At 42.8% G+C, this 14,380-nt stretch overlaps 1 protein-coding gene across 1 annotated transcript; it reads right to left on the bottom strand.

Annotated features, from left to right (window-relative positions):
• Positions 1–1,976: 1,976 nt before the first annotated feature.
• Positions 1,977–11,409, bottom strand: LOC131083821 (alcohol dehydrogenase class-3). Its single transcript, XM_058024792.1, has 9 exons — positions 11,322–11,409; positions 8,546–8,647; positions 7,536–7,677; positions 6,838–6,925; positions 5,832–6,051; positions 5,055–5,315; positions 4,187–4,322; positions 3,217–3,355; positions 1,977–2,275 (listed from the first exon to the last, which is right to left on the bottom strand). Exons 1-9 carry the CDS (start codon positions 11,331–11,333, stop codon positions 2,251–2,253), a joined length of 1,125 nt encoding a protein of 374 aa, XP_057880775.1. The 5' UTR covers positions 11,334–11,409; the 3' UTR covers positions 1,977–2,250.
• Between the last annotated feature and the right edge of the window lie 2,971 nt (positions 11,410–14,380).

Here is a 14,380-nt window from a genome sequence, read left to right as displayed (position 1 = left end):
ATGTATTTTTCCTTTACAGGAGTAAAGGGAAAAAACATTAAAATTACTTATTTTACTGTAAGTTAGTGTGAAAATTCTTCATGCTGTTTCTGCAACTTGACTTGAATATTTAAGGAGAGAAGGTTTGGTAGATGGTGTTGAGTAAGAGTAGCAGCAGGAGCGGCCAGCCTGCATGTTTCACATGACAGCCAGAGAGTAGATGCACATTGCCTTCACAGTGGATGAGCAGTTCAATACAGTACCTTGGTCACCAAAAATGGGGTAGAAGCTCTTGGCTTTGAGTCCCTTGGTTTGCTGAACAGCTTCAAAAAAACCCTATTTCAAACATACCCCATTCAGTCAAAAGCTTTGCAGGATGAAGTAATGGCTGGGACAGCAACTCCTCATGCTGGGAAGAAGCTGGAAGTCTTTGGCCCAAGCGCTGTGGTATCACTACATCTCTTTGTTGTTGGTATTGCAGCCTGGCTTCCCACAAACACTCTGAGATGCAGATTCTCTGAAGTAATAATGTAATGCAGACAAGATTGTGTGGTTTTCATCTAGCCTGTGTGGCACAGAGGAACAGCTGTTCAGTCTAAGTATGTTAAATCTGTTAGATCCAGCTGGTTTGCCAGGTTAGCTAGCATTGTATTGATACCATCTTCTAATTATGGACTACTCTCACTGGAACAGCTTAACAGCAAATTTTCTACTGGATTTTCTGATGTTCAGCCAGCCTTCCTGGAGCTACAAGGTATTGAGAGTCACCTCATTGCTGGGCTAAAAGGCTCAGTTTTGTGTTACCAATTCAGCTTTTATTTCTTCCTGATGCCCAAAATTGAATTCTTATGACATTCACATTTGTTCTTTACTGTCTAAAATTAAGTAGAAATGTAGTATCTCAACTACTTTCAGAATGCTGTAAGGGATATTTTTTAATGAGAGATGGAAAAGATTTAATTGTCCCAGTTGTATAGCAGTGGCTTGGAGTAATTGTTGGTGGTGAGAGGGAATTTCTTCTAATAAGATTACTGTTTGCTTCTGTGTTGTGTGCTAGAAGTTGTTTTGACCAGGGTTCTTTAAAACATGAAACTTCTCCCTTAATCAGTGTCCTTGATTCACTGAGAAACACTGAGTTTCTATGTATCTAACTTTTTTTTTTTTTTTAAGCTGGCTGGGCTGCCTCTGCTTTGCAGTCTATTTTCTGCTATTTCTCTATGTTTTTCTGGATGTGAGGCACTGATTCCAGGTTTCAATACAAAAAGAACCTTATCCAGTCAGTTCACTTCACCTAGAGTTAAGAAAACCTGCAACTCCAAAACTGAGACTTAACCTCTCCCTCTCCAACAAAAAAATCCCAGAAAACCCTGAAGCCATCATCATGCAATGCTCTTTGCTGTTCCCCTGCAGCCCTCAAGAGCAGACTTGCTCTAATTGTAGTATTTCCTGCTTCAATGGCACAATCAGGTTTCTGACTAGAGGTGACAATCCTATGCTGTGTTTTTGCACTGTTGGCTGCAAAGATTGCTTCGTTTGCCAGTAAGTTAAGGAAATGGGACAACTGTACTACTGCAGCCTTGGAGGACACCACTGGAGCAAGTGACCAGAGCAGTTTGTGCCATGATCTTTACAAGAGGCTGCCAAAGAGGCCAGTGAGAAATAAGGCAGAACATGGACCACCCCAGTGAACATGGGTAACCCTGGACACCAAAGTCTGCTCTACATTTGCCTTCAAGGTGATCTGGATGTAGCTACAATCCACTGTAGTCCTAGAATAGCCTCAGAAACTTGGCAAGTTCTGGCCCCTCTGTCAGCACAGCTGCAGCAAATGCAGGCTGCTTCTCACCCCTGTGCTTAGCTGTGCCTTGTGCAGTGAATCCCACATCGTTTGCTGCAGACTCTGCAGAACACTCCCTCTGTCACATACACACTGAAATCACGAGAGGAAAACAAGAAAGACACAGTCACTCTTAATGCTAAATAATTCCAACACTGGGTTTAGAAATAAGCTTTTATTAAGTAAGTTTGAGTTAGCCACTATTGAATTTGAGGAATGAGTATAGAAACAGAAGTTCCATAATCAGGACTAATTCCATAATGCTATTCAGTGATTAACAGTTTATTATTTAGTACCCAAAATGCTCACCCTAAAATACATGTCTTTCTAATCCCAGGGAGTTTTCAGTTGCTTGAATCTATCTTCTGTCAAAAATTCCATGATAACAAGGCAGTCAGCATGCTGCTGGCCACTTAGAAGATCCATATTTGGCTCTAAAATTTCAGGACAGTTCGAATGCTTAAAATAAAAAAAATGAAAAAAAATTACCAAGAAGTCAATTTTCTCCCCATCTCTCCCCTCCCTTTCATTGCTGAGACATATTTTAACTTGTGTCTTTTGTCATGAATTAAGTCATGCTTATGCCTATGATATTTATTAAAAAATCCAGGATAATGCTTGTTCTCTTCGGTTTTTCTTTCTCTCCTCCAGTAAAATAAACTCCAAATGAACTCTTTTTCATACTAGGTGTCACCTTTCAGTAGTAGCCAAGGAGCAGTACTATTTACAGGCATTCTCCCTTTTGTCTGTTTGGAAAAGGTTAGGTAGCTTTCATTATTAGTTTCCTTGGACATGCTCATGTATGAATAAAACACTGAAATGATACTGAAGTTTGTAACTGGGACAGGGATCAACTGCTGGATGAAATTTGCATAAATGCAGTGTTTCCAATTGTAACAAATACAGTTGACTGATTTATCCAAAATAGAATCCATATGAGCTAAAGCAGATAGAGCTAACCTTCTCCAAAGTTACATACAATAGATAGATATGAGGATTGAGATCAAATACAAAGACCATGCTGGTTTCTGGAGACAGTGGTCAAAACTATTTGTCTATCTGCAGAGGATCCTAAATATTACTGAATAATCTTCAGTCTCTTTAAATTCCTTATTGTAAGGGAGAATGTATAGCAATGGTGAAAGCCTGAGACTGACCTGTCCCTTTTACCAGCATTTTATCTCTATTTCTCTTTTACACTGTTGCTTGCTTTTACTGTGTGCCTGTGTTTTGGCACATGCCTGGAAAGTCAGAGAAGTGTTTTTATCAGAATCAATCCATGTGGTATATGTTACCCTTTAGCTTCCCTGTTTAAAATATGACAGTGGGCAGGGAACCTGTACTTTGACAGTGTCTGATCAAGAAGTGTCTTGTATACCTTTCAATATTGTGAACATTACCTTTTTCCTGAATGCATCAGCTCAAAAGCCTCATTGATTTTGTCAAAAGGCAGCGTGTGAGTCACAAATTCATCAACCTTGATCTTTTTGGACATATATTCAGTCACCAGTTTAGGAACACTGTCTACACTCTTCCAGCCTGAAAGAAGGAAAACATGCCTTATTTTTTCCCTTTTCCACCCATCTCAGAAAATTAAAAACACAGCCCTAACAAAACTTGTATGATCAATATGAAAAGGAGCAGAGATGAGTGACATGTCTGTCCCTCCTACAGAGGTCTGGCAAAAGCACGTGTTATCCAAACACAAGCATTGGTGAAAAATCTTTTACTAGGTGTTCCAGCATTCAGCATTGACAGCTGCCCTCACCTAGGAAAGTATACACATGGCATCTCTATCAGACCCCCTACATTCTTTATAACCCAACCCAGTAAGTTTTTTATTGCTTGGACAAAGAGCAGTGTAATAATTCAAAGTCTGAAATTGAACTTCCATCAACTTCAACAATTACTGAATTCTCAAAAAAAAGAACTCAATGTGGTTTTGAGTTGACAGCAGAAAATGTGTATCAATCACTTGTTCTGTCATGTTGGCCTCACAATTTACTTAGTGGTTAAGCAACACAAATACGTGTGTTCCCATCTCTCCAAAGACCAGGTCCTTTCACTGGATGGAACTAAACCAAACCTTCACTTGGTGGTAAAGCAGTTTCCCTATTCCATTCCTTTAGTACTGAGTAGGATATAGATATATTCTCTCTTCAAAATATGTTAGATATGATACCAATGTGTTAATCTGTACCCTTTCTATAGGAATAACAGATTTTAAGAGTCTATCTTAAAAGCCAACGTAGCATTTATGAATAGCCTGTCAATAGTACATTTCTTGCACAAGCAAAGCCAAGGGGGTGTGTTCTTCCCAGCTTTAGCCCAGAGTAAATTATTTTCATCCCCACAGCAAGAGAGAGTTACCTCCAAATGCAGTCCCTTTCCACGTCCGCCCAGTTACGAGCTGGAATGGCCGTGTGGAGATCTCCTGGCCAGCAGCAGCCACTCCGACTATCACACTGAGTCCCCAGCCTTTGTGGCAGGCTTCCAGGGCAGCCCTCTTCATGGACAGACAGGACAAAGCAGGGTGTTTATGGCTAAGGTTTACACTGCCTGGACTGGCAGCACTTCCTTTCCCCCAGTTAATGAATCACCACATCACCATTTAAGGAACAGTAAATACACTGAAAATTACATTATATTTTTCATTCAGGGTTCAGATTCCCTTACACTTTTAAAGATTCACTTTGCCCTTTTTATGTCCTATCTAGCTTTCAGAGAAGTCACTCTGAACTCCCACTGAGAGTCAGGATAAACTGTCATCATAGACCATGTTACCAACAGTAAGGAATGCTACTGTAATTCCTGAAAATCCAGCCTTACATTTAGTAGTACTTCTGCATTGCATTTCCAAAGGTAAAATTAATTACTTGAGAAATTAGGGAAATGCTGAGTGATCCCTGAGATTTTACTGTTCATTAGATAGAATGATTTTATAAGAGTTTTGTTAATTTCAACTGTCAGCACAGAGAAACTCAGGACCTCAAAACAAGTCTGATTAAGGAAAAAACTTTTTTAAGTGCCATTTTCAACCCAAGAAGTAGCAGCTGCTTCCATTACATAATTAGGATTGAGTGTGAATTGTCCTTATGAGTCATAGCAAGTATCATTATTATTAAGAAAAAAAAAAGATTAGTGAATCTGGCATGTTTGATCTTAAGAAAGCAGCTGATCTTGCTGTTCAGCTGAACTGGTCCCTCCCTGCACACGCTCCTGTTGGCCAAGCACTCACCATGACTCCGACGTTTCCAATGCACTCGAATGAGTAATCCACACCACCATCAGTCATCTCAACCAGAACCTCCTGGATGGGCTTCTTGGAGTCTTGGGGGCTGATGCACTCAGTAGCTCCAAACTCTTTGGCTTTGGCATACTTATCCTTGTTAATGTCAACGCCAATGATCCGGGATGCTCCTGCTACTTTACAGCCCATAATAACCGCCAGCCCGACGCCTCCCAAACCAAACACGGCACATGTAGAGCCAGGCTCCACCTAGGAGTAACAAAGGAATCATGAGCAACAGAAAAAAAATTCATCCTTCCAGGGGAAGAGGAAATGCAGGTTAAGGAGGCTGTAATAAAGGAAAAATGGAAGCAAATATACATGGCTATGAGATTTTATAGACAAGGGAAACTATACAGAAATTTAATTCTAAAAGCTCTTTAGGCACTAAGCCCCTTCTTTTGCCTGAAGACTCATGCCCACACACCTACCACCTCCACCTCACCCTGAGCTTCAGGCTATCAGAATGACTTGCAGCAAGATGAGCATGAACCAGAAAAGTAATTCATATATAGCTGCTGTCAAAAGGGGTGCAGAATACTCCACCTGAATTTCCTCCAAAGGGCAAAGGGTTCTTCTAACCTCATCTGGCCTCTTATGGAGAAGTTAGAAATTCTTAGCTAAACTTCATCAGCTGAAGAGGAAGAAGGAGCACAGATTTGGTACATCCCCTTTTCAGTCCTAGTGTAGCTGCTAAGCTGTGTGTGCCACAAGGCCAGCCTTTACCTTAGCAGTGTTGACAGCAGCCCCATAGCCCGTGGAGATGCCACAGCCCAGCAGGCACACTTTATCCAGAGGTGCTGCAGCATCTATCTTGGCTACTGAGATGTCAGCCACCACGGTGTACTCAGAGAAGGTGCTGGTCCCCATGAAGTGGAAAATCTGCTTTCCCTTGCAGGTGAATCTGCTGGTACCATCAGGCATGACTCCTTTCCCTTGAGTGACTCTTGAGGCAAAGACAGGAAAGTGCAGAGTTTTAAGCAGCAAGTACTCTCACCAGATGGAATCCACTAAGCAGCACAGAGAGGCAGCTGCATACTTGCACCTTTACATTTTGACCACTTTAGTAAACCTAGAAGTTCACAGAAGTGAGATGCTAAACTCCTAAAACTTTATGCAGTTAATTCCTCCAGGAAAAACCTGAAAGAAACAGAGTTTACTCATATGCTGACCTTATTAGTTACCAATGCTACCTGTGCCACAGCACCACACCACTGTCTTGGCCTCCTTCAGTGCCCTCCCCTGAATAGCACCTGTCAGTTATGTCACTGGGGCTTTTTTTGAGTTTGGGAGATTTTTTTCTCAGAACAGGAGCTGCAGATTTATCTGGGAAGCACATATTAAGGGAAAAAGAGCTGTCTGTATGATTTTGTACCACTTGAAAGCTTTGCTGTTCACTCCCAAGAGCTACATTCCCTGAAGTGCTTCCCTTAAGTATGGGTTAAATATGGAGTCAGAGCATTTATGTTTCCAACCTGTGGACACAAGGGAGTAGTTTGCACCTTCACATACTTGAAATGAGAGAAACAGTTTTATTTAAGGTAAGAATAGAAATTTTAAGGAAGACTGGAAAAAAAGTGCCTAAGTGGCTCCTGAAACACCTGCTTTCCAACTCATTGCATTATGCATCAACAGATTTATTCTTCAGAGAAAACTCCTGTTAATTGCTTTTGCTAACTACAGCAGGTATACATTGAACAAATACCATAGCATTTGTCAAAGTCATACAGACCTTATCTTCTGGCACAGGTTTGTTTTAGGATTCTTACAGAACTTGCACTCTCCACACTGAGGGATGTATAGAGGGATAACAGTGTCCCCTAAGGAAAAAATATTCTGTGTCTAGTTATTGAGTCAAGCAAGGCATTGTGAAAAAAAATGGAAGTTACTTGATTCTGCATGTTTTTCTGTGAGCTTGAGTTCACTTAAAACCTTTGTGTACTAAAAGCTGTTTATGGTATACAGAGGTATTATAGAGTGCTAGATAAACAACTTTAATCCTGGCTGAGCAGAAAACCCATCTGAAATTCATCATTCCAGAACAAGTAGCAACATTATTGTGAAACAAAATAACCCCAAATCAACAGTGAACAACAAGACTAAACACTTTAGGCCTTTTAATTACACCAACAGATAAAAACTACAATTTGAAAAAATAATAAACCCCCAACCCTCTTGCAATTATACACTGATCTGATTTCAAGTAAAATAATGCTCTTCTGGGCTCTTTCAAGCTTTAAATCAAGAGCTCATTTAATAGATTAGTGTTTTGTCTCACAGACCACAGAAATCTACACAGACATACACCCCAGAATAAAATACTGTATTAACTCCTGCAATATGGCATTTCAGTGGCCCAATTTGACAGTGAGTCTTCAAATAAAGTAACACTTTCAAGGAAGGCAGAAAACTTGTAAGCTATTTCCTTACCCTTCTTTACTTTTGTTACTCCTTCCCCAACACTCTCTACAATTCCTGCTCCTTCATGTCCCAGGATCACAGGGAAACATCCTTCAGGATCAGCACCACTCAGAGTATAGGCATCAGTGTGACAGACAGCAGTGGCAACTATCTGTGAAGAAATAAATAATCTGAGACACCCTGAAGAACAGAATAGTAGCACAGATCTAAACAATTCCCTTTAGTCAGAAATTAAGAACAATTGCCAGGTCAAAGTTCTGGTAGCATTTAGGATATAGGCAAAATACTTTCAATTCCTGGCAAGGAAGTTTTTCTTATTGAAAAACTTTTCAAAGAAAAGCAAAGTCACGACAGTACATTTTTATAATTTCCATCAACCCAAATGTGACACTGCTTGGGGTAAAGATGACCTGTCTTTTCCTATAGCTAGAAATCAGTGCTCCAAGTAATCTCAAAGTAGTTTAATATCTCAGATTTGAAATAAGTTAAGACTCAGAGGTAAAATTTCCAGAGAGACCATGCAGAACTCTCAGTACTGCATAAATCCTGCTTAAGTCTTCAGCACCATGCATAAATCCTTTCCACAGGAATAATTTTCACATTAATGTATACTTTTTGGCAGACACAGGCTCCTGGAAAGTCCTGATGAAATCAGAAATTTGGGTATAGGGAATCCAAGAGACCAATCCCAGCTCAGCAGCCAGTAACCTATGGCCTGACTGAAGTAAAATCCAGCTTGTTACACAGCTGCCACAAATGACAAATTGCTGTCCTTGAAACAAGATAAAGGTGCTCCCAGCTCAGACATTTTGAGAGAACTCTCAGAACTTTTGAGAGAAAAGTGTTTTCCATAAACAGAAGATCTAAATACTGTCATTTTCTTCTCTGTAAAGCCAGATGAGATACTAATGAACTAATAATATCTATTCAACATTTCTTCTGTTGGCAAACAAACTATTCATCTTCAATACTCAGTCTCCTAAAATAGAAAACATATAGATAAGGACTGATGTAAATACCTTGATACGAACTTCATGAGCTTTTGGTGGAGCAACCTCCACCTCCTCAATAGAGAGAGGTTTACCTGCCTCCCAGGCAACAGCAGCTTTGCATTTAATAACCTAAAAGACAAGAACAAGAAAAAGTAAGAGGACATCTGTTGTATGGTTAATTTAAAATAATTCTTGTTCAGCCAAGTGAGAAAATAAAAGCAGCACTAGTGGCTTTTGGAAAGAATCCCAGATCTGAAATTCATAATTTCAACACAAAGGTTTAATTGCCCCACATTTGCTTTCAGCAAGCTAAACAATAATGAGTAAGCCAAGATCTGAAATTTGGATGTCATTCTCTTACTGTGTAAAAATATAATAAGCCTGGGAGTGCTTGGGAGACATGCTGCAGTGAAGGGAGCAACGTGAATGGAAAGGCTGCATGAAAAAATGGTGGTTTAACATCCAAGACTGCCATCCATTTCAGGTATGTTCATTAAACACAGTGCTTGAAGCTGGAAAGTTCAGAAAGGGAACTGTGGAGAACCACATCAAGACTGAATTTTCTGTTCCTGGTCAGGATGGTTTCAAAGTAGGATTCCAGCAAGGAGATGCAGCTGACATGCAGAGCCCCCAGAGATGCAGAGGGACCAGAGGGACTTTGCTGTAAGGCTCTAACACCTCTGCTGTGGCCACAGGGATCACTGTTAGCAAGTCTTCACTCACTGCTCTCAGTGCCACAACAAATCCTGCTCTGCAAGCTTTTCAATCCCAATGGTGAGAGCCTGGATAAGAGAGCAGGATCTCTGGATCTGGAAATCCTATTGACAGCTACATACACACCAGTGACTGAGAAAATCAGCAGGCATTACAGCCAAACACTCTGGAGCAGCTTCAGGATAAGCATCTGGATTACCCTTAGAGGTTGGTTTCATGAAGATGACAAGGTCTAAGCCATTGCTATTAGAAATATAAACCAAGAGAAGAACATGACATTTTGTGTGTTCAAAATAGCTGTGCTGTACCCATGGAATGCTTGAAAGAGAGGATTAATGTAAATTCCCAAGATCAGCAATACATTTACTCAGCCTTTTTGAAATTTCACTTGCTGGAAGAAATAACAGTGCCAAGAGCACCTTTTGAGCTTGCCAGCTCTCATGCATCACCTGTGATCAGCAGAAAATAATGGCTAATCTATGCCATTCTTACAGCAGTATTTCTGTTGTACAATAAACAGTACTAGGCTTTGCCAGAGCCAGTTAAAATCCTCACTGCACCTGTGATAGCAGAACTTAGATACCTATCTTGGCTTAAATTTGGTAAAATAAATACTACAGACCCAAAAAAGCTTTGTAACAGAAAACAGGTGCCTATTCCAATAGCCAGCAGGGGTGTAAATTAGACAGAAACACCCCTAACTAGAGCTATGAAATCTTCTTGTCCTGCTCTTTAATACCAGGGTAAATATTACAAAAATGCACGGAATGCACCATAGTAACTAACTGTGGAATCACAGTGTAAGCCATCAGTCATAATCTCTAAATCTACCAAAGATTTTGCCAGAAAAAAAAAAAAAATCTAAATTCAAAGCACAAAGTGCAAGGGGAGCCATCATTCAGTAAATCATTTACTGGTTTTCAATCCATCCCCTCATCCTCCCCTCATTAAGTCACCACTTGTTCTTGCATGGGAGACTGCGCACTCCTAAAATTTGATTTCCACAAGCTTAGTTAAACACAAATTAACGACAGAGAGGAGAAAAAAAAAGTCTTCTTACAGGATAAATTCTGATCGTCTAAAACAGTATGCATCTGGAAGCACATTTTGAAATAGTAATTTCTCATTCAGTCCATACAGCCACAAAGGCCCCTGGACTATTTAGAGTGGGTATCAGGAAAGCCCCATCTTTTTCTGCCCTATTATTATTCATAACTTTCCACTGTCGCTTTGCTGAAAATCTTGAAGCCAACAACTGGAAATAAAAAATTGGAAATAAAAACCAAAACACCAACTTCTAGCAGTTCTTCACTTCCTCTATTACCATGCTAGCACTGAAGCCCAGCTGTTGGGTTGCTTGTGGCCGCGCACACCATCAGCTACCTCAGTCGGGATGGAACTGAGCTCTGGCAGGGACAGAAGCCGCTCCAAACCCCAGTGCCCGCCTGGAGCAGCTTCAGCGTCCGGCCAGGGGCGGCCGCCGACCCGGCTCGGGCCCCGGGCGCTGACCGCCTGCACAGAGCTCAGAAAATACCGGCACAAGGTCTGTGCTATCGCGCTGTTCCTACAGCCGTGCAGCAAACGTGCCAGCAATGGCTTTGTGAGCAGGCAGGTCCTGTTTTATCCCTTCTTTCCAGCCGGTTCGGTCGCACCTGCCCGAAGCCCACGGGAAACACGCAAAGCTCAAGGTCTACTGCTCGTTCTTCCACCGCCGCGACCCAGGAGCGGCCGGAGCGCAGCCCTCAGACCCCCAGGACGCGCACGGGGCTGGAGTACAACACACGGCGGGGAGCGAACGCGTGTTTTCCTTCCTATCCTGCAAACACTCACAGCGGGAGCCTCCCACGCCAGAGCAGCGGCACCGACTCCGCGGCACGCCTCACACGCGTGGGGCAGGAGCGTGGACGAACCCAAACAACCCCAGAGCCCCGGCCAGCGCTGGGGCCAGAGCGGCCACGGCGAGCCCGGCCCGCGGCCCCGGCAGCGACGGCAGGGCTGGGCAGGGAGGGCTCGCTCTCCTCGTCCTGCCCGGTACGGGACCCTCCGCCCGCCCCCGGCGACCTTCCCGCCGCGGAACGCAGACGCTCACCCCGCTCGCCATCGCGCACGGCTACGGCTTCCAGCGGAAGGGGAAGGGGAGCCCGCCTCCTTCTCCGCTGCGTCTCTCTCCGCCTCCCTCTCAGGGGCGGGCGAAGGAAGTAGGTCCTTTCTCTCTTTTTCGCCTCCCACCCTCGCGGGGCACGGGCGTCCTGGATCTGTCACCACGCCCCTGTGGGCTTTTCTTCCCGCAGACCGCGGTGCGGGCCAAGGTCTCTGTGTTTCCTGAGGGTGCCCGCAGTGTAGCTTTGCCGTGTGGCCGGGTTTGTGGCTGCTGGCGGCTGCACCAGTGTCTTCCATCGCGGCTCCTTTGGTCCGGCCGGCAGATGGACGTTACTGTGCCCGTGAGGGAGCAGCCCGCTGTCCCGGCCCATGGGCCTGTTCTCTCAGCTTGCCCAGATTCCTTCCCAGCTAACGGGACGCCACGGCCGCCTCTGCGCCGCCCCCTGAGGGCCGCAGCAGTGCCTGGGTGTGCCTGCCTTGCCCGGGCGGGGGAATGCCGCCCTGGCTCCCGTTCTGGGGTGCTTGCTACCGCCCATGTCCCACCTGGGCACAGGGGGAAGCCGAACATGGCTGCAGAACCATGTCCTTTGTGCCTGAATCTGTTCTTGGCTGGACAAACTGCAGTGGTGCAGGCTTTCCTGGGTGGCAATGTGGAGACATTACTTCAGACTGGGTGAAGGCAGTGTGCTGCCGGGGGTAGGTGAAGGGATCCGCAGTAGGATAGAAATTTTGACTGGGCTTCTTGACGTTCCATCCAGCAGTCTTTGAAGCAAAGGAGCTATTGCTGCAAGATGGGATCATTCACTGACTTGTGCTGTTGTTTCATTTTCCGAAAAACAGTTTTTCTCCAGGCAGGGTAGGAAGGGCTTCTTGTGAGGTCTGCAGACATGATTGTGTAAGATGAGGGGAACAGTTCTGCCCTGAGCTGTTGGGATTTTCAAAAGAGGTGATGGTGCTCGAGGAATGGCAGGGTGTAACTAAGTCCCCCTCAGTAGGAAAGGGAATTTTAATTTCCATTAATTTCCATTAATTTTAATTAATGCTAACAAAAACTTAGCAAATATCACAGATAGACAACTCCACCAGCATTTGGAAAATTAGTAACAGGACATAAGCAGCTATGGCATTTAGCAAATAACATGAAAGTAACATTTAAGAACAAAACTAAAATGAGAAACTAAATCTGTTGGCTCATGAAAGCTGACATGGAATTGGAGGGTAATATGGCCATATGAAGGTAATATATAGGTTAAACACCTTGTTGTTGAAATCAACACAGGCCTTGTCAGTTTCCTTGGTTAAATTCAGCTCTGCCAACCTCTCCCGCTAATTTCATGCTCTTGGCCACCCCTGATTTGTCAGTGCTTCCAAAAAGCCTCCAAGCATTTTATGTTTAGCTAAACTCCACAGATGCTCTGCTTTTTTTAGTATCTGAAAATTGTAGGCACTGATTCTGGTGGACAATTGGACAGATACATAAATCAGACCTCTTTAGCACTCACTGTCCAGTTTCAGAGATGAAAGAAGTTGTTTATTTTTTCATCTTTCCTTCCCTTGCAGTTTTGTGATGCTGCCCCCAGTGTTGCTGTGTGCTTTTGGAAGCCCCTGGACACTGTAAGTGGTTTTGCAACTTTCTTTCTGTTCTCAGCACCATGCAAGCAAATCAAGTTACCACTCCATGATCATGACTAAACTATCCATGCTTTGTCACATGTTTCAGGTTTATGTAGGTAAGTTCTGTAGGAGAGGACTTCCACTGCTGCTCTGGATTTTACATTTATTTGGTTTTGGTGTTGTTCTATCAGGTGTTACATGGTAATCAGGAGCATCAGCTTGGATGTGGAAAAGAGGAGGGCTTGGAAGCACTCTGAGCCTGTGGGAGGGAGACCTGGCAATCATGTTCTTGTTTGGTGGACTGACAATCTACCCAGAAGCAAAACTGAAATGCATTAATACAAATGTTGCCTGGTTTGTTTTCCCCAAGCAGATATAGTCCTAGATTGACCCACAGGTAATTTCCCTTCTATTAATACTGTTAATTTTCCAAATCAAACCAGTAGTTTTGATGGAAATATTTCATTAGAGCAACACTTTTAGAGCTGGGGTAACCTGTGCACTAGTTCCAGCAGTCTATTTTTGTGGGGCATTGCTTTCAAAGCCATCTTTTTGAATTCTGATTTAAGTTTCCTACATTTTTCTGTGAAGTACTGGAGGATAATACTTGTGCTCAAAAATGCTCAAAGCTGGTTGGTATTTCTTTGGGTAATTCTTAGGTAATTGCAATATTTTGTAAAGATAAATATAAATCTAATATTATCTGGTAATTCAAGAAATGGTTGGTTCCAAAGGAAAAACTTTAGGAATCATTTCACTAATTGATCCTAGTATAATTCTAAAGTATACTAGAGTAAAATACCTTTTCAAAACAAATCTGATGTACTCAGAATAAGTGTGAAAGTGACCATGACAGTTTTGCAGTAGAGACACATGAAGTTGGGATGCTGAAAGATGTTTAATATTTTAGATATGGAAATAAGTAATTTGGGGAGTTGGTGATTAAATACTTTCAGGTATCTGCATTCGCTGAAAACCAAATAAAGCACAAAAAGCTGATCTAGATCTAATAAGTGCTGATTTTAATATGTTAATATTAAAATAACTATGCAAGGGAAATTTGAAAATTGGAAGTTTGAAAGTGTTGTGCTGTCACCTCCTTCTTTGCACTTGGCAGCATTTTCTTCTGGTTTGTATAAATGTCTTTGCTTTCAAATGTGATTATTTGGCCAGCTGTGAAACAAGTGATGTTTTAGGAATCAAGCAGAATTTGAGGAGCTCTCTAATTATCTGCTAAAATTTGAAGTCCTGCCCAGTTAGTGATTGTTGCCCAAGGGGCAGGAGGATCTCCGAGATCCAAGGCAGCATACCCGGAGAGCAGGGACAGGTGACCACCAGGTGGCCCTGCTGTAGCGGAGAGCTCCTCAGTACTCAGAAGGGTTTACACAATTTTTCATGTAACAGCAGTTCAAAAGAATTGGTAAAGTGCAAGTT

The sequence above is a fragment of the Melospiza georgiana genome, chromosome 5 (assembly GCF_028018845.1).
Source record: "Melospiza georgiana isolate bMelGeo1 chromosome 5, bMelGeo1.pri, whole genome shotgun sequence".
Lineage (NCBI taxonomy): Eukaryota > Metazoa > Chordata > Aves > Passeriformes > Passerellidae > Melospiza > Melospiza georgiana.
The sequence above is the reverse complement of the archived record's forward strand: the minus strand, read 5'-3'. Positions and strand labels throughout refer to the sequence as shown.